Source organism: Musca domestica, unplaced genomic scaffold, assembly GCF_030504385.1.
Source record: "Musca domestica strain aabys unplaced genomic scaffold, Musca_domestica.polishedcontigs.V.1.1 2, whole genome shotgun sequence".
Classification (NCBI taxonomy): domain Eukaryota; kingdom Metazoa; phylum Arthropoda; class Insecta; order Diptera; family Muscidae; genus Musca; species Musca domestica.
In genome coordinates this window covers 42994897-43021768 of record NW_026712249.1, presented here as the reverse complement: position 1 = coordinate 43021768, position 26872 = coordinate 42994897, and the positions used below count along the sequence as shown (strand labels likewise).

Sequence of the window (26872 nt, the reverse complement as noted above, 5' to 3'; positions counted from 1 at the left end):
AGTACTGAATATTGGGGATATCGTTATATGGGGCCTATATCGTGGCCCATCTTCGAACTTGACCTGCCGGAAGACAAAATACTGATCTGTGCATAATTTTAGCTTCCTTTCTTTATTCATTTTGACTCTAGCATGATTACAACATACGTACAGATGGACGGATGGGGCTAAATCGTCTTAGAATTTTGTTATATCTTAAATTATTATTTCGATGAGTTACAAACGGAATGACGAACTTTAGTTTGAAGGGTATATACTATGCATTGTGGAGGGTATAAAAAGCCTCACACAAGCTCTTGGAACGAATCTAAAATTTAAGGTGGACTTTTCGCTGACGAGGGCACCTGTTAGTTTTAAAATAAAACACAATGTTCGCAACACTCAAAGCAAGCTACATTTATTTGAATAAATATTGAAGCGTAGGTTCAAATACATTTAGGATAAAAGCAAAAGCATACATTTAAAATTGAAAATTTAAAAATCTTGATTTCTTTATTCAAAAAGCCATAGTTGTTTTTCCATCCAACTACTGACAAAATGGCAACTGAACTTTGTCATTGACAGGAACCTCAAATCCATATGTTATGGCATAGGGAACTTTAATGACCTTAACATGCCGGTCATGAACTTTGGACGAAGAAGAAAATAGTTTTTTGCAACGTGACTTCAGCGTAGAACGTTTCTTTTTCGATCTTGATGATAATTTCCTTACACTTTGCAATGATCTATGCAATTCCAATGATCGTTGATATTGACCCATTGTGCGGCATGGATGTATGACAGCGTAATATATGCATTCGGCAATCGATAGAAAACTGAAGCCCAGAAATAAACCCATGAGACCACCAACACTTGCTGTAAATAGAAAATATTTTTAAAGCTCCTCTAATTTGGAAATTATAAAAAAAACTCACATAGAAAATCGGAAAAATGAATAAACTCCGTTTGCAAATTGCTGCGAAAAGTATTCGAGCTGAAAAACATATGAACAATGGCAATATTTTTCACCACATACGAACGCTTGAAGGCAGCTATATTACGATTGCTAAAAATCAATCCAGTATGGGCCAATTTGGTGGCAAATGCATCGATGGGATAATCCATTTCAAAGCAGCTAGGCAAACACTCATCGAAACAGGAGGTGCGGCTGTTGTAAATACCCAGACGCACAGCCCTGGCACACTTGGCCTCATTTATGCTGCACACAGTGACATTGTTGTATATTTTCGGCATATAAAAACTTATGCAGCCACAATATTTCCACGAGACCTGGGCTACACATTCCATTTCACAATTTCGCTGGGTGTAATGGGCGAAAAATTTCAGATTCCCCTCATCCTGAAAGAGGCATTTACGCAGTCGCCTTGACATACCCAGAAGTTGTTTATCCGATTCGGTTTTATCTGGACGTATTCGAATATTGGTCTCTTTCCCGGGCTCTATGAAAACCCCAGTGTCATGAACATTGGGCGTTTCATTGGGGCTGTGTAGGGCAAATTTGAATCCAATACTATTCGAGGAGGAACAATAGTATTTATCTTCCTGGACATCAATAGCCACCGATAGACCCATCGACTCACCAACACCAGGAATTTTTCGAGGATAATAATTTTTGGGTAAATCTTGAGGATATCCGGCCTCTGAATGCCAATCGATGGGTGTTTGCATGGGTGTGGTGTTCGGATAGGACAGGGGAATGCTGGGTAGAAAGAAATATAAAATTAGTTTACTTTTCGTCTTCTTTTCATAATCACCCATATTTTACACCCTGCACCACATAGTGGTAAGGGTATTATGTCTTTGTGCATTTGTTTGTAACCTGGAGAAGGAAGCGAGGAGAATCCATAGTTACTCTTGAGGATATTCATAGAATCACTTTCTGAGTCGATTTATGCATGTCAGTTCGTCTGTCTATGTATTTTTGTGAAAAACATGCAGGTCGCATTTATTATCCGATTCAGATGAAATTTTCCAAACAATATTTGTCGAAGGACGAACCCTATTAAAATTGGTGAGAATCCGTTCAAATTTAGATATAGCTTCCATATATATCTTAAACCGATTTCGGGTTAATTGTGCACAAAGTGGTCAATATTAGTCCAAATTATCTGAATTTTAGCACATCCAACCGAATTCAGTTGAGAAGCACGTACATAAAATTTGGAGAAAATCGGTTCAGATATAGCTATTGCTCCCGTATATATGTTTCATCCGATTTGGGGTTTTAAGTCCCTCACATCCGTAATATGCACTCCACAAGAAAGATATCTGATACCATATATAGATATCTTATAGAGCTCGGAAATACCTCTGCCCATTCTTATAAAGATTTGTTCAGATTTGGATGTAGCTCCCATATATTAGATCCCTCTGAAACCAAGCTATAACTGCTGTGAAGCCAAATGTTGATAGGTGGTATGATGTACTCTAAATAAAGTCTTTTTTACGTGAGCTCTACTAAATACGCATAGTGGTGTAGGGTATCATATAGTCGGCACCATCCGACTTTTGACCTCTTCTTACTGGTTACTTACTGTGATAGATACATGAACTTCGGATGTAGCATATTGAAGGAACAACACAAACCCTCATCCGTTACCAGAGGATAAAATAGATGACTACAGTTGTAGTATTTACCACCAAAGCGACACTCCACCAGCATATCCTTACAGGGTTGGGAAATCTGCTCCGAAAACGATTTTTAATAAAATTTTTATAAGCATATTTTTAAGGTACTCACATTTACAATAAACTGCTCCACATGATTCCAATTTGTAATGGACTTGACCACCGTCTGATTTACTTCACGTTTACACAACAGCTGGACTATTGTAAAGTCGGTGGAATTTCTGTAATAAGTATTGAGAAATACTTTTATATCCCTCCTTTATTAAATCAAATATCATTATATATCCTCCAGATTCACGATTAATGGAAATTGAAATCGGAGAATTGATATTTGCAAATATAAATAAATTCGAAAAAAATAATAAAAATATTTTCTTCTTACTTTGAAAACTCCCTCGCAGTATCATTTAGAGCTTGATTCAGATTACAAATAGTCACAGCGGGAAAAGGTTCATCAGTTATGGCAGTTGATTGAGGATTAATGCCCACAATAACTGGGGTAGTGGCCCATTTCTGATAGACATGGACGATTAAATAGACTGCAGCTATCATGACCGTTACAATAGATACTCCAAAGAAACACCTGAAATAAAAATAAGAAAATTTATTTGAAGTGTGAATTAATCAATAAATTAAAATGACAATAAGTCCTTAAATATTCAGTTTTCGGGGTTTTTACCTATTATCTGTGATCACTTTTTTAAGTGTGAATTAATCAATATTTTAAAATGGCCATAACTCCTTAAATATCGACTTTAGAGCGTTTTTAGCTATTATTTGTGATCACTTTTTTAGGTGTGAATTAGTCAATATTTTAAAATGGCCATAACTCCTTAAATATTGACTTTAGAGCGTTTATAGCTATTATTTGTGATCACATTTTTAGGTGTGAATTAGTCAATATTTTAAAATGGCCATAACTCCTTAAATATTGACTTTAGAGCGTTTTTAGCTATTATTTGTGATCACTTTTTTAGGTGTGAAATAATCAATATTTTAAAATGGCCATAACTCCTTAAATATCGACTTTAGTGCGTTTTTAGCTATTATTTGTGATCATTTTTTTAGGTGTGAATTAGTCAATATTTTAAAATGGCCATAACTCCTTAAATATTGACTTTAAAGCGTTTTTAGCTATTATTTGTGATCACTTTTTTAGGTGTGAATTAGTCAATATTTTAAAATGGCCATAACTCCTTAAATATTGACTTTAGAGCGTTTTTAGCTATTATTTGTGATCACTTTTTAGGTGTGAATTAGTCAATATTTTAATATGGCCATAACTCCTTAAATATTGACTTTCGAGCGTTTTTAGCTATTATTTGTGATCACTTTTTTAGGTGTTAATTAATCAATATTTTAAAATGGCCATAACTCCTTAAATATTGACTTTAGAGCGTTTTTAGCTATTATTTGTGATCACTTTTTTAACTGTGAATTAATCAGTATTTTAAAATGGCCATAACTCCTTACTATTGACTTTAGAGCGTTTTTAGCTATTATTTGTGATCATTTTTTTAAGTGTGAATTAATCAATATTTTAAAATGCTCATGACTCCTTAAATATTGTCTTTAGAGCGTTTTTAGCTATTATTTGTGATCACTTTTTTAAGTGTGAATTAATCAATATTTTAAAATGCTCATAACTCCTTAAATATTGACTTTAGAGCGTTTTTAGCTATTATTTGTGATCACTTTTTTAAGTGTGAATTAATCAATATTTTAAAATGCTCATAACTCCTTAAATATTGACTTTAGAGCGTTTATAGCTATTATTTGTGATCACTTTTTTAGGTGAGAATTAATCAATATTTTAAAATGGCCATCACTCCTTAAATATTGACTTTAGAGCGTTTTTAGCTATTATTTGTGATCACCTTTTTAAGTGTGAATTAATCAATATTTTAAAATGGCCATAACTCCTTAAATTTTGACTTTAGAGCGTTTTTAGCTATTATTTGTGATCACTTTTTTAAGTGTGAATTAATCAATATTTTAAAATGCTCATAACTCCTTAAATATTGACTTTAGAGCGTTTTTAGCTATTATTTGTGATCACTTTTTTAAGTGTGAATTAATCAATATTTTAAAATGCTCATAACTCCTTAAATATTGACTTTAGAGCGTTTTAAGCTATTATTTGTGATCACTTTTTTAAGTGTGAATTAATCAATATTTTAAAATGCTCATAACTCCTTAAATATTGACTATAGAGCGTTTTTAGCTATTATTTGTGATCACTTTTTTAAGTGTGAATTAATCAATATTTTAAAATGCTCATAACTCCTTAAATATTGACTATAGAGCGTTTTTAGCTATTATTTGTGATCACATTTTTAAGTGTGAATTAATCAATATTTTAAAATGCTCATAACTCCTTAAATTTTGACTTTAGAGCGTTTTTAGCTATTATTTGTGATCACTTTTTTAAGTGTGAATTAATCAATATTTTAAAATGCTCATAACTCCTTAAATATTGACTGTAGAGCGTTTTTAGCTATTATTTGTGATCACTTTTTTAAGTGTGAATTAATTAATATTTTAAAATGCTCATAACTCCTTAAATATTGACTTTAGAGCGTTTTTAGCTATTATTTGTGATCACTTTCATTAATCAATATTTTAAAATGGCCATAACTCCTTAAATATTGACTTTAGAGCGTTTTTAGCTATTATTTGTGATCACTTTTTTAAGTGTGAATTAATCAATATTTTAAAATGGCCATAACTCCTTAAATATTGACTTTAGAGCGTTTTTAGCTATTATTTGTGATCACTTTTTAAGTGTGAATTAATAAATATTTTAAACTGGTCATAACTCCTAAAATATTGACTTTAGAGCGTTTTAAGCTATTATTTGTGATCACTTTTGAAAGTGTGAATTAATCAATATTTTAAAATGCTCATAACTCCCTAAGTGTTGACTTTAGAGCGTTTTAGCTATTATTTGTGATCACTTTTTTAAGTGTGAATTAATCAATATTTTAAAATGGCCATAACTCCTTAAATATTGACTTTAGAGCGTTTTTAGCTATTATTTGTGATCACTTTTTTAAGTGTGAATTAATCAATATTTTAAAATGCTCATAACTCCTTAAATATTGACTTTAGAGCGTTTTTAGCTATTATTTGTGATCACTTTTTTAAGTGTGAATTAATCAATATTTTAAAATGCTCATAACTCTTTAAATATTGACTTTAGAGCGTTTTTAGCTATTATTTGTGATCACTTTCATTAATCAATATTTTAAAATGGCCATAACTCCTTAAATATTGACTTTAGAGCGTTTTTAGCTACTATTTGTGATCACTTTTTTAAGTGTGAATTAATCAGTATTTTAAAATGGCCATAACTCCTTAACTATTGACTTTAGAGCGTTTTTAGCTATTATTTGTGATCACTTTTTTAAGTGTGAATTAATCAGTATTTTAAAATGGCCATAACTCCTTAACTATTGACTTTAGAGCATTTTTAGCTATTATTTGTGATCACTTTTTTAAGTGTGAATTAATCAGTATTTTAAAATGGCCATAACTCCTTAACTATTGACTTTAGAGCGTTTTTAGCTATTATTTGTGATCACTTTTTTAAGTGTGAATTAATCAGTATTTTAAAATGGCCATAACTCCTTAACTATTGACTTTAGAGCGTTTTTAGCTTTTTTTTGTGATCACTTTTTTAAGTGTGAATTAATCAATATATGACCATAACTCCTTAAATATTTTCTTTAGAGCATTTTTAGCTATTATTTGTGATCACTTTTTTAAGTGTGAATTAATCAATATTTTAAAATGGCCATAACTCCTTAAATATTGACTTTAGAGCGTTTTTAGCTATTATTTGTGATCACTTTTTTAAGTGTGAATTAATGAATATTTTAAAATGGCCATAACTCCTTAAATATTGACTTTAGAGTGTTTTTAGCTATTATTTGTGATCACTTGTTTAAGTGTGAATTAATCAATATTTTAAAATGGCCATAACTCCTTAAATATTGACTTTAGAGCGTTTTTAGCTATTATTTGTGATCACTTTTTTAAGTGTGAATTAATCAATATTTTAAAATGGCCATAACTCCTTAAATATTGACTTCAGAATATTTTAAAATGCTCATAACTCCTTAAATATTGACTTTAGAGCGTTTTTAGCTATTATTTGTGAGCACTTTTTTAAGTGTGAATTAATCAGTATTTTAAAATGGCCATAACTCCTTAACTATTGACTTTAAAGCGTTTTTAGCTATTATTTGTGATCACTTTTGTAAGTGTGAATTAATCAATATTTTAAAATGGCCATAACTCCTTAAATATTGACTTTAGAGCGTTTTTAGCTTTTTTTTGTGATCACTTTTTTAAGTGTGAATTAATCAATATTTTAAAATGGCCATAACTCCTTAAATATTGACTTTAGAGCATTTTTAGCTATTATTTGTGATCACTTTTTTAAGTGTGAATTAATCAATATTTTAAAATGGCCATAACTCCCTAAATATTGACTTTAGAGCGTTTTTAGCTATTATTTGTGATCACTTTTTTAAGTGTGAATTAATCAATATTTTAAAATGGCCATAACTCCTTAAATATTGACTTTAGAGCGTTTTTAGCTATTATTTGTGATCACTTTTTTAAGTGTGAATTAATCAATATTTTAAAATGGCCATAACTCCTTAAATATTGACTTTAGAGCGTTTTTAGCTATTATATGTGATCACTTTTTTAAGTGTGAATTAATCAATATTTTAAAATGGTCATAACTCCTTAAATATTTACTTTAGAGCGTTTTTAGCTTTTTTTGTGATCACTTTTTTTAAGTGTGAATTAATCAATATTTTAAAATGCTCATAACTCCTTAAATATTGACTTTAAAGCGTTTTTAGCTATTATTTGTGATCACTTTTTTAAGTGTGAATTAATCAGTATTTTAAAATGGCCATAACTCCTTAAATATTGACTTTAGAGCGTTTTTAGATATTATTTGTGATCACTTTTTTAAGTGTGAATTAATTAGTATTTTAAAATGGCCATAACTTCTTAAATATTGACTTTAGAGCGTTTTTAGCTATTATTTGTGATCACTTTTTTAAGTGTGAATTAATCAGTATTTTAAAATGGCCATAACTCCTTAACTATTGACTTTAGAGCGTTTTTAGCTATTATTTGTGATCACTTTTTTAAGTGTGAATTAATCAGTATTTTAAATGGCCATAACTCCTTAACTATTGACTTTAGAGCGTTTTTAGCTTTTTTTTTTGTGATCACTTTTTTAAGTGTGAATTAATCAATATTTTAAAATGGCTATACCTCCTTAAATATTTTCTTTAGAGCATTTGTAGCTATTATTTGTGATCACTTGTTTAAGTGTGAATTAATCAATATTTTAAAATGGCCATAACTCCTTAAATATTGACTTTAGAGCGTTTTTAGCTATTATTTGTGATCACTTTTTTAAGTGTGAATTAATCAATATTTTAAAATGCTCATAACTCCTTAAATATTGACTTTAGAGCGTTTTTAGCTATTATTTGTGATCACTTTTTTAAGTGTGAATTAATCTGTATTTTAAAATGACCATAACTCCTTAAATATTGACTTTAGAGCATTTTTAGCTATTATTTGTGATCACTTTTTTAAGTGTGAATTAGTCAATATTTTAAAATGGCCATAACTCCTTAAATATTGACTTTAGAGCATTTTTAGCTATTATTTGTGATCACTTTTTTAAGTGTGAATTAATCAATATTTTAAAATGGCCATAACTCCCTGAATATTCACTTTAGAGCGTTTTTAGCTATTATTTGTGATCACTTTTTTAAGTGTGAATTAATCAATATTTTAAAATGCTCTTAAGCCCTTAAATATTGACTTTAGAGCGTTTTTAGCTATTATATGTGATCACTTTTTTAAGTGTGAATTAATCAATATTTTAAAATGGCCATAACTCCTTAAATATTGACTTTAGAGCGTTTTTGGCTTTTTTTGTGATCACTTTTTAAGTGTGAATTAATCAATATTTTAAAATGGCCATAACACCTTAAATAATGACTTTAGAGCATTTTTAGCTATTATTTGTGATCACTTTTTTAAGTTTGAATTAATCAATATTTTAAAATGGCCATAACTCCCTAAATATTGACTTTAGAGTGTTTTTAGCTATTATTTGTGATCACTTTTTTAAGTTTGAATTAATCAATATTTTAAAATGGCCATAACTCCTTAAATAATGACTTTAGAGCATTTTTAGCTATTATTTGTGATCACTTTTTTAAGTTTGAATTAATCAATATTTTAAAATGGCCATAACTCCCTGAATATTCACTTTAGAGCGTTTTTAGCTATTATTTGTGATCCCCTTTTTTTGTGAATTAATCAATATTTTAAAATGCTCTTAAGCCCTTAAATATTGACTTTAGAGCGTTTTTAGCTATTATTTGTGATCACTTTTTTAAGTGTGAATTAATCAATATTTTAAAATGCTCATAACTCCTTAAATATTGACTTTAGAGCGTTTTTAGCTATTATTTGTGATCACTTTTTTAAGTGTGAATTAATCAGTATTTTAAAATGACCATAACTCCTTAAATATTGATTTTAGAGCGTTTTTAGCTATTATTTGTGATCACTTTTTTAAGTGTGAATTAATCAATATTTTAAAATGGCCATAACTCCTTAAATATTGACTGTAGAGCGTTTTTAGCTATTATTTGTGATCACTATTTAGGTGTGAATTAATCAATATTTTAAAATGCTCATAACTCCTTAAATATTGACTTTAGAGCGTTTTTAGCTATTATTTGTGATCACTTTTTTAAGTGTGAATTAATGAATATATTAAAATGGCCATAACTCCTTGAATATTGACTTTAGAGCGTTTTTAGCTATTATTTGTGATCACTTTTTTAAGTGTGAATTAATCAATATTTTAAAATGCTCATAACTCCTTAAATATTGACTTTAGAGCGTTTTTAGCTATTATTTGTGATCACTTTTTGAAGTGTGAATTAATCAGTATTTTAAAATGGCCATAACTCCTTAACTATTGACTTTAGAGCGTTTTTAGCTTTTTTTGTGATCACTTTTTTAAGTGTGAATTAATCAATATTTTAAAATGGCCATAACTCCTTAAATATTGACTTTAGAGCGTTTTTAGCTATTATTTGTGATCACTTTTTTAAGTGTGAATTAATCAATATTTTAAAATGGCCATAACTCCTTAAATATTGACTTTAGAGCATTTTTAGCTATTATTTGTGATCACTTTTTTAAGTGTGAATTAATCAATATTTTAAAATGCTCATAACTCCTTAAATATTGACTTTAGAGCGTTTTTAGCTATTATTTGTGATCACTTTTTTAAGTGTGAATTAATCAATATTTTAAAATGCTCATAACTCTTTAAATATTGACTTTAGAGCGTTTTTAGCTATTATTTGTGATCACTTTCATTAATCAATATTTTAAAATGGCCATAACTCCTTAAATATTGACTTTAGAGCGTTTTTAGCTACTATTTGTGATCACTTTTTTAAGTGTGAATTAATCAGTATTTTAAAATGGCCATAACTCCTTAACTATTGACTTTAGAGCGTTTTTAGCTATTATTTGTGATCACTTTTTTAAGTGTGAATTAATCAGTATTTTAAAATGGCCATAACTCCTTAACTATTGACTTTAGAGCATTTTTAGCTATTATTTGTGATCACTTTTTTAAGTGTGAATTAATCAGTATTTTAAAATGGCCATAACTCCTTAACTATTGACTTTAGAGCGTTTTTAGCTATTATTTGTGATCACTTTTTTAAGTGTGAATTAATCAGTATTTTAAAATGGCCATAACTCCTTAACTATTGACTTTAGAGCGTTTTTAGCTTTTTTTTGTGATCACTTTTTTAAGTGTGAATTAATCAATATATGACCATATCTCCTTAAATATTTTCTTTAGAGCATTTTTAGCTATTATTTGTGATCACTTTTTTAAGTGTGAATTAATCAATATTTTAAAATGGCCATAACTCCTTAAATATTGACTTTAGAGCGTTTTTAGCTATTATTTGTGATCACTTTTTTAAGTGTGAATTAATGAATATTTTAAAATGGCCATAACTCCTTAAATATTGACTTTAGAGTGTTTTTAGCTATTATTTGTGATCACTTGTTTAAGTGTGAATTAATCAATATTTTAAAATGGCTATAAGTCCTTAAATATTGACTTTAGAGCGTTTTTACCTATTATTTGTGATCACTTTTTTAAGTGTGAATTAATCAATATTTTAAAATGGCCATAACTCCTTAAATATTGACTTCAGAATATTTTAAAATGCTCATAACTCCTTAAATATTGACTTTAGAGCGTTTTTAGCTATTATTTGTGAGCACTTTTTTAAGTGTGAATTAATCAGTATTTTAAAATGGCCATAACTCCTTAACTATTGACTTTAAAGCGTTTTTAGCTATTATTTGTGATCACTTTTTTAAGTGTGAATTAATCAATATTTTAAAATGGCCATAACTCCTTAAATATTGACTTTAGAGCGTTTTTAGCTTTTTTTTGTGATCACTTTTTTAAGTGTGAATTAATCAATATTTTAAAATGGCCATAACTCCTTAAATATTGACTTTAGAGCATTTTTAGCTATTATTTGTGATCACTTTTTTAAGTGTGAATTAATCAATATTTTAAAATGGCCATAACTCCCTAAATATTGACTTTAGAGCGTTTTTAGCTATTATTTGTGATCACTTTTTTAAGTGTGAATTAATCAGTATTTTAAAATGGCCATAACTCCTTAAATATTGACTTTAGAGTGTTTTTAGCTATTATTTGTGATCACTTGTTTAAGTGTGAATTAATCAATATTTTAAAATGGCCATAAGTCCTTAAATATTGACTTTAGAGCGTTTTTACCTATTATTTGTGATCACTTTTTTAAGTGTGAATTAATCAATATTTTAAAATGGCCATAACTCCTTAAATATTGACTTTAGAGCGTTTTTAGCTATTATTTGTGATCACTTTTTTAAGTGTGAATTAATCAGTATTTTAAAATGGCCATAACTCCTTAACTATTGACTTTAGAGCGTTTTTAGCTTTTTTTTGTGATCACTTTTTTAAGTGTGAATTAATCAATATATGACCATATCTCCTTAAATATTTTCTTTAGAGCATTTTTAGCTATTATTTGTGATCACTTTTTTAAGTGTGAATTAATCAATATTTTAAAATGGCCATAACTCCTTAAATATTGACTTTAGAGCGTTTTTAGCTATTATTTGTGATCACTTTTTTAAGTGTGAATTAATGAATATTTTAAAATGGCCATAACTCCTTAAATATTGACTTTAGAGTGTTTTTAGCTATTATTTGTGATCACTTGTTTAAGTGTGAATTAATCAATATTTTAAAATGGCCATAAGTCCTTAAATATTGACTTTAGAGCGTTTTTACCTATTATTTGTGATCACTTTTTTAAGTGTGAATTAATCAATATTTTAAAATGGCCATAACTCCTTAAATATTGACTTCAGAATATTTTAAAATGCTCATAACTCCTTAAATATTGACTTTAGAGCGTTTTTAGCTATTATTTGTGAGCACTTTTTTAAGTGTGAATTAATCAGTATTTTAAAATGGCCATAACTCCTTAACTATTGACTTTAAAGCGTTTTTAGCTATTATTTGTGATCACTTTTTTAAGTGTGAATTAATCAATATTTTAAAATGGCCATAACTCCTTAAATATTGACTTTAGAGCGTTTTTAGCTTTTTTTTGTGATCACTTTTTTAAGTGTGAATTAATCAATATTTTAAAATGGCCATAACTCCTTAAATATTGACTTTAGAGCATTTTTAGCTATTATTTGTGATCACTTTTTAAGTGTGAATTAATCAATATTTTAAAATGGCCATAACTCCCTAAATATTGACTTTAGAGCGTTTTTAGCTATTATTTGTGATCACTTTTTTAAGTGTGAATTAATCAGTATTTTAAAATGGCCATAACTCCTTAAATATTGACTTTAGAGCGTTTTTAGCTATTATATGTGATCACTTTTTTAAGTGTGAATTAATCAATATTTTAAAATGGTCATAACTCCTTAACTATTGACTTTAGAGCGTTTTTAGCTTTTTTTGTGATCACTTTTTTTAAGTGTGAATTAATCAATATTTTAAAATGCTCATAACTCCTTAAATATTGACTTTAAAGCGTTTTTAGCTATTATTTGTGATCACTTTTTTAAGTGTGAATTAATCAGTATTTTAAAATGGCCATAACTCCTTAACTATTGACTTTAGAGCGTTTTTAGCTATTATTTGTGATCACTTTTTTAAGTGTGAATTAATCAGTATTTTAAAATGGCCATAACTCCTTAACTATTGACTTTAGAGCGTTTTTAGCTATTATTTGTGATCACTTGTTTAAGTGTGAATTAATCAATATTTTAAAATGGCCATAAGTCCTTAAATATTGACTTTAGAGCGTTTTTACCTATTATTTGTGATCACTTTTTTAAGTGTGAATTAATCAATATTTTAAAATGGCCATAACTCCTTAAATATTGACTTTAGAGCGTTTTTAGCTATTATTTGTGATCACTTTTTTAAGTGTGAATTAATCAGTATTTTAAAATGGCCATAACTCCTTAACTATTGACTTTAGAGCGTTTTTAGCTTTTTTTTGTGATCACTTTTTTAAGTGTGAATTAATCAATATATGACCATATCTCCTTAAATATTTTCTTTAGAGCATTTTTAGCTATTATTTGTGATCACTTTTTTAAGTGTGAATTAATCAATATTTTAAAATGGCCATAACTCCTTAAATATTGACTTTAGAGCGTTTTTAGCTATTATTTGTGATCACTTTTTTAAGTGTGAATTAATGAATATTTTAAAATGGCCATAACTCCTTAAATATTGACTTTAGAGTGTTTTTAGCTATTATTTGTGATCACTTGTTTAAGTGTGAATTAATCAATATTTTAAAATGGCCATAAGTCCTTAAATATTGACTTTAGAGCGTTTTTACCTATTATTTGTGATCACTTTTTTAAGTGTGAATTAATCAATATTTTAAAATGGCCATAACTCCTTAAATATTGACTTCAGAATATTTTAAAATGCTCATAACTCCTTAAATATTGACTTTAGAGCGTTTTTAGCTATTATTTGTGAGCACTTTTTTAAGTGTGAATTAATCAGTATTTTAAAATGGCCATAACTCCTTAACTATTGACTTTAAAGCGTTTTTAGCTATTATTTGTGATCACTTTTTTAAGTGTGAATTAATCAATATTTTAAAATGGCCATAACTCCTTAAATATTGACTTTAGAGCGTTTTTAGCTTTTTTTTGTGATCACTTTTTTAAGTGTGAATTAATCAATATTTTAAAATGGCCATAACTCCTTAAATATTGACTTTAGAGCATTTTTAGCTATTATTTGTGATCACTTTTTTAAGTGTGAATTAATCAATATTTTAAAATGGCCATAACTCCTTAAATATTGACTTTAGAGCGTTTTTAGATATTATTTGTGATCACTTTTTTAAGTGTGAATTAATCAGTATTTTAAAATGGCCATAACTCCTTAAATATTGACTTTAGAGCGTTTTTAGCTATTATATGTGATCACTTTTTTAAGTGTGAATTAATCAATATTTTAAAATGGTCATAACTCCTTAACTATTGACTTTAGAGCGTTTTTAGCTTTTTTTGTGATCACTTTTTTTAAGTGTGAATTAATCAATATTTTAAAATGCTCATAACTCCTTAAATATTGACTTTAAAGCGTTTTTAGCTATTATTTGTGATCACTTTTTTAAGTGTGAATTAATCAGTATTTTAAAATGGCCATAACTCCTTAACTATTGACTTTAGAGCGTTTTTAGCTATTATTTGTGATCACTTTTTTAAGTGTGAATTAATCAGTATTTTAAAATGGCCATAACTCCTTAACTATTGACTTTAGAGCGTTTTTAGCTATTATTTGTGATCACTTTTTTAAGTGTGAATTAATCAGTATTTTAAAATGGCCATAACTCCTTAACTATTGACTTTAGAGCGTTTTTAGCTATTATTTGTGATCACTTTTTTAAGTGTGAATTAATCAGCATTTTAAATGGCCATAACTCCTTAACTATTGACTTTAGAGCGTTTTTAGCTTTTTTTTGTGATCACTTTTTTAAGTGTGAATTAATCAATATTTTAAAATGGCCATACCTCCTTAAATATTTTCTTTAGAGCATTTGTAGCTATTATTTGTGATCACTTGTTTAAGTGTGAATTAATCAATATTTTAAAATGGCCATAACTCCTTAAATATTGACTTTAGAGCGTTTTTAGCTATTATTTGTGATCACTTTTTTAAGTGTGAATTAATCAATATTTTAAAATGCTCATAACTCCTTAAATATTGACTTTAGAGCGTTTTTAGCTATTATTTGTGATCACTTTTTTAAGTGTGAATTAATCTGTATTTTAAAATGACCATAACTCCTTAAATATTGACTTTAGAGCATTTTTAGCTATTATTTGTGATCACTTTTTTAAGTGTGAATTAGTCAATATTTTAAAATGGCCATAACTCCTTAAATATTGACTTTAGAGCATTTTTAGCTATTATTTGTGATCACTTTTTTAAGTGTGAATTAATCAATATTTTAAAATGGCCATAACTCCCTGAATATTCACTTTAGAGCGTTTTTAGCTATTATTTGTGATCACTTTTTTAAGTGTGAATTAATCAATATTTTAAAATGCTCTTAAGCCCTTAAATATTGACTTTAGAGCGTTTTTAGCTATTATATGTGATCACTTTTTTAAGTGTGAATTAATCAATATTTTAAAATGGCCATAACTCCTTAAATATTGACTTTAGAGCGTTTTTGGCTTTTTTTGTGATCACTTTTTAAGTGTGAATTAATCAATATTTTAAAATGGCCATAACACCTTAAATAATGACTTTAGAGCATTTTTAGCTATTATTTGTGATCACTTTTTTAAGTTTGAATTAATCAATATTTTAAAATGGCCATAACTCCCTAAATATTGACTTTAGAGTGTTTTTAGCTATTATTTGTGATCACTTTTTTAAGTTTGAATTAATCAATATTTTAAAATGGCCATAACTCCTTAAATATTGACTTTAGAGCGTTTTTAGCTATTATTTGTGATCACTTTTTTAAGTGTGAATTAATCAATATTTTAAAATGCTCATAACTCCCTAAGTGTTGACTTTAGAGCGTTTTTAGCTATTATTTGTGATCACTTTTTTAAGTGTGAATTAATCAGTATTTTAAAATGACCATAACTCCTTAAATATTGACTTTAGAGCATTTTTAGCTATTATTTGTGATCACTTTTTTAAGTGTGAATTAATCAATATTTTAAAATGCTCATAACTCCTTAAATATTGACTTTAGAGCGTTTTTAGCTATTATTTGTGATCACTTTTTTAAGTGTGAATTAATCAATATTTTAAAATGGCCATAACTCCCTGAATATTCACTTTAGAGCGTTTTTAGCTATTATTTGTGATCCCCTTTTTTTTTTGTGAATTAATCAATATTTTAAAATGCTCTTAAGCCCTTAAATATTGACTTTAGAGCGTTTTTAGCTATTATTTGTGATCACTTTTTTAAGTGTGAATTAATCAATATTTTAAAATGCTCATAACTCCTTAAATATTGACTTTAAAGCGTTTTTAGCTATTATTTGTGATCACTTTTTTAAGTGTGAATTAATCAGTATTTTAAAATGACCATAACTCCTTAAATATTGATTTTAGAGCGTTTTTAGCTATTATTTGTGATCACTTTTTTAAGTGTGAATTAATCAATATTTTAAAATGCTCTTAAGCCCTTAAATATTGACTTTAGAGCGTTTTTAGCTATTATATGTGATCACTTTTTTAAGTGTGAATTAATCAATATTTTAAAATGGCCATAACTCCTTAAATATTGACTTTAGAGCGTTTTTGGCTTTTTTTGTGATCACTTTTTAAGTGTGAATTAATCAATATTTTAAAATGGCCATAACACCTTAAATAATGACTTTAGAGCATTTTTAGCTATTATTTGTGATCACTTTTTTAAGTTTGAATTAATCAATATTTTAAAATGGCCATAACTCCCTAAATATTGACTTTAGAGTGTTTTTAGCTATTATTTGTGATCACTTTTTTAAGTTTGAATTAATCAATATTTTAAAATGGCCATAACTCCTTAAATATTGACTTTAGAGCGTTTTTAGCTATTATTTGTGATCACTTTTTTAAGTGTGAATTAATCAATATTTTAAAATGCTCATAACTCCCTAAGTGTTGACTTTAGAGCATTTTTAGCTATTATTTGTGATCACTTTTTTAAGTTTGAATTAATCAATATTTTAAAATGGCCATAACTCCCTAAATATTGACTTTAGAGTGTTTTTAGCTATTATTTGTGATCACTTTTTTAAGTGTGAATTAATCAGTATTTTAAAATGACCATAACTCCTTAAATATTGACTTTAGAGCATTTTTAGCTATTATTTGTGATCACTTTTTTAAGTGTGAATTAATCAATATTTTAAAATGCTCATAACTCCTTAAATATTGACTTTAGAGCGTTTTTAGCTATTATTTGTGATCACTTTTTTAAGTGTGAATTAATCAATATTTTAAAATGGCCATAACTCCCTGAATATTCACTTTTAAGCCCTTAAATATTGACTTTAGAGCGTTTTTAGCTATTATATGTGATCACTTTTTTAAGTGTGAATTAATCAATATTTTAAAATGGCCATAACTCCTTAAATATTGACTTTAGAGCGTTTTTGGCTTTTTTTGTGATCACTTTTTAAGTGTGAATTAATCAATATTTTAAAATGGCCATAACACCTTAAATAATGACTTTAGAGCATTTTTAGCTATTATTTGTGATCACTTTTTTAAGTTTGAATTAATCAATATTTTAAAATGGCCATAACTCCCTAAATATTGACTTTAGAGTGTTTTTAGCTATTATTTGTGATCACTTTTTTAAGTTTGAATTAATCAATATTTTAAAATGGCCATAACTCCTTAAATATTGACTTTAGAGCGTTTTTAGCTATTATTTGTGATCACTTTTTTAAGTGTGAATTAATCAATATTTTAAAATGCTCATAACTCCCTAAGTGTTGACTTTAGAGCATTTTTAGCTATTATTTGTGATCACTTTTTTAAGTTTGAATTAATCAATATTTTAAAATGGCCATAACTCCCTAAATATTGACTTTAGAGTGTTTTTAGCTATTATTTGTGATCACTTTTTTAAGTGTGAATTAATCAGTATTTTAAAATGACCATAACTCCTTAAATATTGACTTTAGAGCATTTTTAGCTATTATTTGTGATCACTTTTTTAAGTGTGAATTAATCAATATTTTAAAATGCTCATAACTCCTTAAATATTGACTTTAGAGCGTTTTTAGCTATTATTTGTGATCACTTTTTTAAGTGTGAATTAATCAATATTTTAAAATGGCCATAACTCCCTGAATATTCACTTTAGAGCGTTTTTAGCTATTATTTGTGATCCCCTTTTTTTTGTGAATTAATCAATATTTTAAAATGCTCTTAAGCCCTTAAATATTGACTTTAGAGCGTTTTTAGCTATTATTTGTGATCACTTTTTTAAGTGTGAATTAATCAATATTTTAAAATGCTCATAACTCCTTAAATATTGACTTTAGAGCGTTTTTAGCTATTATTTGTGATCACTTTTTTAAGTGTGAATTAATCAGTATTTTAAAATGACCATAACTCCTTAAATATTGATTTTAGAGCGTTTTTAGCTATTATTTGTGATCACTTTTTTAAGTGTGAATTAATCAATATTTTAAAATGGCCATAACTCCTTAAATATTGACTGTAGAGCGTTTTTAGCTATTATTTGTGATCACTTTTTAGGTGTGAATTAATCAATATTTTAAAATGCTCATAACTCCTTAAATATTGACTTTAGAGCGTTTTTAGCTATTATTTGTGATCACTTTTTTAAGTGTGAATTAATGAATATATTAAAATGGCCATAACTCCTTGAATATTGACTTTAGAGCGTTTTTAGCTATTATTTGTGATCACTTTTTTAAGTGTGAATTAATCAATATTTTAAAATGCTCATAACTCCTTAAATATTGACTTTAGAGCGTTTTTAGCTATTATTTGTGATCACTTTTTGAAGTGTGAATTAATCAGTATTTTAAAATGGCCATAACTCCTTAACTATTGACTTTAGAGCGTTTTTAGCTTTTTTTGTGATCACTTTTTTAAGTGTGAATTAATCAATATTTTAAAATGGCCATAACTCCTTAAATATTGACTTTAGAGCGTTTTTAGCTATTATTTGTGATCACTTTTTTAAGTGTGAATTAATCAATATTTTAAAATGGCCATAACTCCTTAAATATTGACTTTAGAGCATTTTTAGCTATTATTTGTGATCACTTTTTTAAGTGTGAATTAATCAATATTTTAAAATGGCCATAACTCCCTAAATATTGACTTTAGAGCGTTTTTAGCTATTATTTGTGATCACTTTTATAAGTGTGAATTAATCAATATTTTAAAATGGCCATAACTCCTTAAATATTTACTTTAGAGCATTTTTAGCTATTATTTGTGATCACTTTTTTAAGTGTGAATTAATCAATATTTTAAAATGCTCATAACTCCTTAAATATTGACTTTAGAGCGTTTTAGCTATTATTTGTGATCACTTTTTTAAGTGTGAATTAATCTGTATTTTAAAATGACCATAACTCCTTAAATATTGACTTTAGAGCATTTTTAGCTATTATTTGTGATCACTTTTTTAAGTGTGAATTAGTCAATATTTTAAAATGGCCATAACTCCTTAAATATTGACTTTAGAGCATTTTTAGCTATTATTTGTGATCACTTTTTTAAGTGTGAATTAATCAATATTTTAAAATGGCCATAACTCCCTGAATATTCACTTTAGAGCGTTTTTAGCTATTATTTGTGATCACTTTTTTAAGTGTGAATTAATCAATATTTTAAAATGCTCTTAAGCCCTTAAATATTGACTTTAGAGCGTTTTTAGCTATTATATGTGATCACTTTTTTAAGTGTGAATTAATCAATATTTTAAAATGGCCATAACTCCTTAAATATTGACTTTAGAGCGTTTTTGGCTTTTTTTGTGATCACTTTTTAAGTGTGAATTAATCAATATTTTAAAATGGCCATAACACCTTAAATAATGACTTTAGAGCATTTTTAGCTATTATTTGTGATCACTTTTTTAAGTTTGAATTAATCAATATTTTAAAATGGCCATAACTCCCTAAATAAAAATGGCCATAACTCCTTAAATATTGACTTTAGAGCGTTTTTAGCTATTATTTGTGATCACTTTTTTAAGTGTGAATTAATCAATATTTTAAAATGCTCATAACTCCCTAAGTGTTGACTTTAGAGCGTTTTTAGCTATTATTTGTGATCACTTTTTTAAGTGTGAATTAATCAGTATTTTAAAATGACCATAACTCCTTAAATATTGACTTTAGAGCATTTTTAGCTATTATTTGTGATCACTTTTTTAAGTGTGAATTAATCAATATTTTAAAATGCTCATAACTCCTTAAATATTGACTTTAGAGCGTTTTTAGCTATTATTTGTGATCACTTTTTTAAGTGTGAATTAATCAATATTTTAAAATGGCCATAACTCCCTGAATATTCACTTTAGAGCGTTTTTAGCTATTATTTGTGATCCCCTTTTTTTTTGTGAATTAATCAATATTTTAAAATGCTCTTAAGCCCTTAAATATTGACTTTAGAGCGTTTTTAGCTATTATTTGTGATCACTTTTTTAAGTGTGAATTAATCAATATTTTAAAATGCTCATAACTCCTTAAATATTGACTTTAGAGCGTTTTTAGCTATTATTTGTGATCACTTTTTTAAGTGTGAATTAATCAGTATTTTAAAATGACCATAACTCCTTAAATATTGATTTTAGAGCGTTTTTAGCTATTATTTGTGATCACTTTTTTAAGTGTGAATTAATCAATATTTTAAAATGGCCATAACTCCTTAAATATTGACTGTAGAGCGTTTTTAGCTATTATTTGTGATCACTTTTTTAAGTGTGAAATAATCAATATTTTAAAATGCTCATAACTCCTTAAATATTGACTTTAGAGCGTTTTTAGCTATTATTTGTGATCACTTTTTTAAGTGTGAATTAATGAATATATTAAAATGGCCATAACTCCTTGAATATTGACTTTAGAGCGTTTTTAGCTATTATTTGTGATCACTTTTTTAAGTGTGAATTAATCAATATTTTAAAATGCTCATAACTCCTTAAATATTGACTTTAGAGCGTTTTTAGCTATTATTTGTGATCACTTTTTGAAGTGTGAATTAATCAGTATTTTAAAATGGCCATAACTCCTTAACTATTGACTTTAGAGCGTTGTTAGCTTTTTTTGTGATCACTTTTTTAAGTGTGAATTAATCAATATTTTAAAATGGCCATAACTCCTTAAATATTGACTTTAGAGCGTTTTTAGCTATTATTTGTGATCACTTTTTTAAGTGTGAATTAATCAATATTTTAAAATGGCCATAACTCCTTAAATATTGACTTTAGAGCATTTTTAGCTATTATTTGTGATCACTTTTTTAAGTGTGAATTAATCAATATTTTAAAATGGCCATAACTCCCTAAATATTGACTTTAGAGCGTTTTTAGCTATTATTTGTGATCACTTTTTTAAGTGTGAATTAATCAATATTTTAAAATGGCCATAACTCCTTAAATATTTACTTTAGAACATTTTTAGCTATTATTTGTGATCACTTTTTTAAGTGTGAATTAATCAATATTTTAAAATGCTCATAACTCCTTAAATATTGACTTTAGAGCGTTTTTAGCTATTATTTGTGATCACTTTTTTAAGTGTGAATTAATCAATATTTTAAAATGCTCATAACTCCTTAAATATTGACTTTAGAGCGTTTTTAGCTATTATTTGTGATCACTTTTTAAGTGTGAATTAATCAATATTTAAAAATGCTCATAACTCCTTAAATATTGACTTTAGAGCGTTTTTAGCTATTATTTGTGATCACTTTTTTAAGTGTGAATTAATCAATATTTTAAAATGGCCATAACTCCTTAAATATTGACTTTAGAGCGTTTTTAGCTATTATTTGTGATCACTTTTTTTAGTGTGAATTAATCAATATTTTAAAATGGCCATAACTCCTTAAATATTGACTTTAGAGCGTTTTTAGCTATTATTTGTGATCACTTTTTTAAGTGTGATTTAATCAATATTTTAAAATGGCCATAACTCCTTAAATATTGACTTTAGGGCGTTTTTAGCTATTATTTGTGATCACTTTTTTAAGTGTGAATTAATCAATATTTTAAAATGGCCATAACTCCTTAAATATTGACTTTAGAGCGTTTTTAGCTATTATTTGTGATCACTTTTTTAGGTGTGAATTAGTCAATATTTTAAAATGGCCATAACTCCTTAAATATTGACTTTAGAGCGTTTTTAGCTATTATTTGTGATCACTTTTTTAGGTGTGAATTAGTCAATATTTTAAAATGGCCATAACTCCTTAAATATTGACTTTAGAGCGTTTTTAGCTATTATTTGTGATCACTTTTTTAGGTGTGAATTAGTCAATATTTTAAAATGGCCATAACTCCTTAAATATTGACTTTAGAACGTTTTTAGCTATTATTTGTGATCACTTTTTTAGGTGTTAATTAATCAATATTTTAAAATGGCCATAACTCCTTAAATATTGACTTTAGAGCGTTTTTAGCTATTATTTATGATCACTTAGTCAATATTTTAAAATGGCCATAACTCCTTAAATATTGACTTTAGAGCGTTTTTAGCTATTATTTGTGATCACTTTTTTAGGTGTGAATTAGTCAATATTTTAAAATGGCCATAACTCCTTAAATATTGACTTTAGAGCGTTTTAGCTATTATTTGTGATCACTTTTTTAGGTGTTAATTAATCAATATTTTAAAATGGCCATAACTCCTTAAATATTGACTTTAGAGCGTTTTTAGCTATTATTTGTGATCACTTTTTTAGGTGTGAACTAATCAATATTTTAAAATGGCCATAACTCCTTAAATATTGACTTTAGAGCGTTTTTAGCTATTATTCGTGATCACTTTTTTAGGTGTGAATTAGTCAATATTTTAAAATGGCCATAACTGCTTAAATATTTACTTTAGAGCGTTTTTAGCTATTATTTGTGATCACTTTTTTAGGTGTGAACTAATCAATATTTTAAAATGGCCATAACTCCTTAAATATTGACTTTAGAGCGTTTTTAGCTATTATTTGTGATCACTTTTTTTGGGTGTGAATTAATCAATATTTTAAAATGGCCATAACTCCTTAAATATTGACTTTAGAGCGTTTTAGCTATTATTTGTGATCACTTTTTTAGGTGTGAACTAATCAATATTTTAAAATGGCCATAACTCCTTAAATATTGACTTTAGAGCGTTTTTAGCTATTATTTGTGATCACTTTTTAAGTGTGAATTAATCAATATTTAAAAATGCTCATAACTCCTTAAATATTGACTTTAGAGCGTTTTTAGCTATTATTTGTGATCACTTTTTTAAGTGTGAATTAATAAATATTTTAAAATGGCCATAACTCCTTAAATATTGACTTTAGAGCGTTTTTAGCTATTATTTGTGATCACTTTTTTTAGTGTGAATTAAACAATATTTTAAAATGGCCATAACTCCTTAAATATTGACTTTAGAGCGTTTTTAGCTATTATTTGTGATCACTTTTTTAAGTGTGATTTAATCAATATTTTAAAATGGCCATAACTCCTTAAATATTGACTTTAGGGCGTTTTTAGCTATTATTTGCGATCACTTTTTTAGCGTTTTTAGCTATAATTTGTGATCACTTTTTTTGGGTGTGAATTAATCAATATTTTAAAATGGCCATAACTCCCTAAATATTGACTTTAGAGTGTTTTTAGCTATTATTTGTGATCACTTTTTTTAAGTGTGAATTAATCAATATTTTAAAATGGCCATAACTCCTTAAATATTGACTTTAGAGCGTTTTTAGCTATTATTTGTGATCACTTTTTTAGGTGTGAATTAGTCAATATTTTAAAATGGCCATAACTCCTTAAATATTGACTTTAGAGCGTTTTTAGCTATTATTTGTGATCACTTTTTTAGGTGTGAATTAGTCAATATTTTAAAATGGCCATAACTCCTTAAATATTGACTTTAGAGCGTTTTTAGCTATTATTTGTGATCACTTTTTTAGGTGTGAATTAGTCAATATTTTAAAATGGCCATAACTCCTTAAATATTGACTTTAGAGCGTTTTTAGCTATTATTTGTGATCACTTTTTTAGGTGTTAATTAATCAATATTTTAAAATGGCCATAACTCCTTAAATATTGACTTTAGAGCGTTTTTAGCTATTATTTGTGATCACTTTTTTAGGTGTGAACTAATCAATATTTTAAAATGGCCATAACTCCTTAAATATTGACTTTAGAGCGTTTTTAGCTATTATTTGTGATCACTTTTTTAGGTGTGAATTAGTCAATATTTTAAAATGGCCATAACTCCTTAAATATTGACTTTAGAGCGTTTTTAGCTATTATTTGTGATCACTTTTTAGGTGTTAATTAATCAATATTTTAAAATGGCCATAACTCCTTAAATATTGACTTTAGAGCGTTTTTAGCTATTATTTGTGATCACTTAGTCAATATTTTAAAATGGTCATAACTCCTTAAATATTGACTTTAGAGCGTTTTTAGCTATTATTTGTGATCACTTTTTTAGGTGTGAATTAGTCAATATTTTAAAATGGCCATAACTCCTTAAATATTGACTTTAGAGCGTTTTAGCTATTATTTGTGATCACTTTTTTAGGTGTTAATTAATCAATATTTTAAAATGGCCATAACTCCTTAAATATTGACTTTAGAGCGTTTTTAGCTATTATTTGTGATCACTTTTTTAGGTGTGAACTAATCAATATTTTAAAATGGCCATAACTCCTTAAATATTGACTTTAGAGCGTTTTTAGCTATTATTTGTGATCACTTTTTTAGGTGTGAATTAGTCAATATTTTAAAATGGCCATAACTCCTTAAATATTGACTTTAGAGCGTTTTTAGCTATTATTTGTGATCACTTTTTAGGTGTTAATTAATCAATATTTTAAAATGGCCATAACTCCTTAAATATTGACTTTAGAGCGTTTTTAGCTATTATTTGTGATCACTTAGTCAATATTTTAAAATGGTCATAACTCCTTAAATATTGACTTTAGAGCGTTTTTAGCTATTATTTGTGATCACTTTTTTAGGTGTGAATTAGTCAATATTTTAAAATGGCCATAACTCCTTAAATATTGACTTTAGAGCGTTTTAGCTATTATTTGTGATCACTTTTTTAGGTGTTAATTAATCAATATTTTAAAATGGCCATAACTCCTTAAATATTGACTTTAGAGCGTTTTTAGCTATTATTTGTGATCACTTTTTTAGATGAGAATTAATCAATATTTGAAAATGGCCATAACTCCTTAAATATTGACTTTAGAGCGTTTTTAGCTATTATTTGTGATCACTTTTTTAGGTGTGAACTACTCGATATTTCAAAATGGCCATAACTCCTTAAATATTGACTTTAGAGCGTTTTTAGTTGTTATTTGTGATTTGGTGATTTTAGGTGTGAATTAGTCAATATTTTAAAATGGCCATAACTCCTTAAATATTGACTTTAGAGCGTTTTTAGCTATTATTTGTGATCACTTTTTTAAGTGTGAATTAATCAATATTTTAAAATGGCCACAACTCCTTAAATATTGACTTTAGAGCGTTTTTAGCTATTATTTGTGATCATTTTTTAGGTGTGAACTAATCAATATTTTAAAATGGCCATAACTCCTTAAATATTGACTTTAAAGCTTTTTTAGCTGTTATTTGTGATTTGGTGATTTTAGGTGTGAATTAGTCAATATTTTAAAATAACCATAACTCCTTAAATATTGACTTTAGAGCGTTTTTAGCTATTATTTGTGATCACTCTTTTAGGTGTGAATTAGTCAATATTTTAAAATGGCCATAACTCATTAAATATTGACTTTATAGCTATTATTTGTGATCACTATTTTAAGTGTGAATTAACCAATATTTTAAAATGGCGATAACTACTTTAATATTGAGTTTTCAGCGTTCTATGTGAGTATTTTATCACCTGGGAGAGAATTATCGATATAGTTCCTCGATATCGTATAGTTCTCTATAACTTTACTCCCCGATATTCGGTATTTTGATGATTTCAGCCACATTTTTCAATGGAATTGTCTGAAAATCCACACAAGGACTTCCATATGAGTACTTTACTTCCAAGAAGAAAATTGTCAAAATAGGTCCACGTTTTAATATAGCGGCCATATAACGGTAGCCCCAGATATTCGATATTTTCATGATTTTTGCGGCATTATTCACCGGAATTATTTCAAATTTAGTATATAAAGTAAGGAACCAGCCTATGACACAAATTACTCGTATACGTTTAGCCGGCTTAACGGTTTTCATTTCAGCAATATTTTTCGACGAATTTTTGTTATTTCTTCCAAATAGTGGAGGGTATAAAAAGTTCTCTGGCCTGGCCGAACTTAGCTGCAGTTTACTTGTTTTTAATTGATAATGGTCAGTATAGAACCCATAAGTCTGTCTCATTTGCCAAAGAAATTGCCTTAAATTTGGTATTTCAAACCTTCAATGGGAGCTGAATCCTTTGGAAAAAATTTCGAGATGAGTCTATTGTTACGTATTTCTCTTATGTAGCAGTAAATCCCAATAATCAGTATTTGGAATATTTTATGCACGTTAGCGTTGTTAATTATACCTATTTTAGATTTCGATTTTTAATGGTTTCTTCAATAGTTCAACTCCTTCCGACAAATTGAAAGCTTTTTGGAAAGCCTCAGTTAAAAAACGGAGATTTTTATAGTTTATATTTGCACTTACCTTTCGCTGGGCTTCAAATTCGAATCCACAATATACTTCATTCCATGTAGCGTCGTTTGGCGACAGAATTCTTTGGTATTTTGCCAAAAGATTTCCCGAACACTTTGAGTTTCATAGACCCTACCGAAATGCCAGAATTTTTTGAGATTTTTCCACAACAGCATTGCAAGCAAATGTAA

The 26872-nt window shown here is 27.4% G+C and overlaps 1 protein-coding gene across 1 annotated transcript; it reads right to left on the bottom strand.

Annotated features, from left to right (window-relative positions):
* Nucleotides 1-526: 526 nt before the first annotated feature.
* On the bottom strand, nt 527-26857 carry LOC109613845 (pickpocket protein 28-like). The gene is made up of 6 exons (XM_059121987.1): nt 26694-26857; nt 3011-3211; nt 2741-2849; nt 2535-2683; nt 915-1699; nt 527-855 (listed from the first exon to the last, which is right to left on the bottom strand). Exons 1-6 carry the CDS (start codon nt 26855-26857, stop codon nt 527-529), a joined length of 1737 nt encoding a protein of 578 aa, XP_058977970.1.
* Nucleotides 26858-26872: the final 15 nt, after the last annotated feature.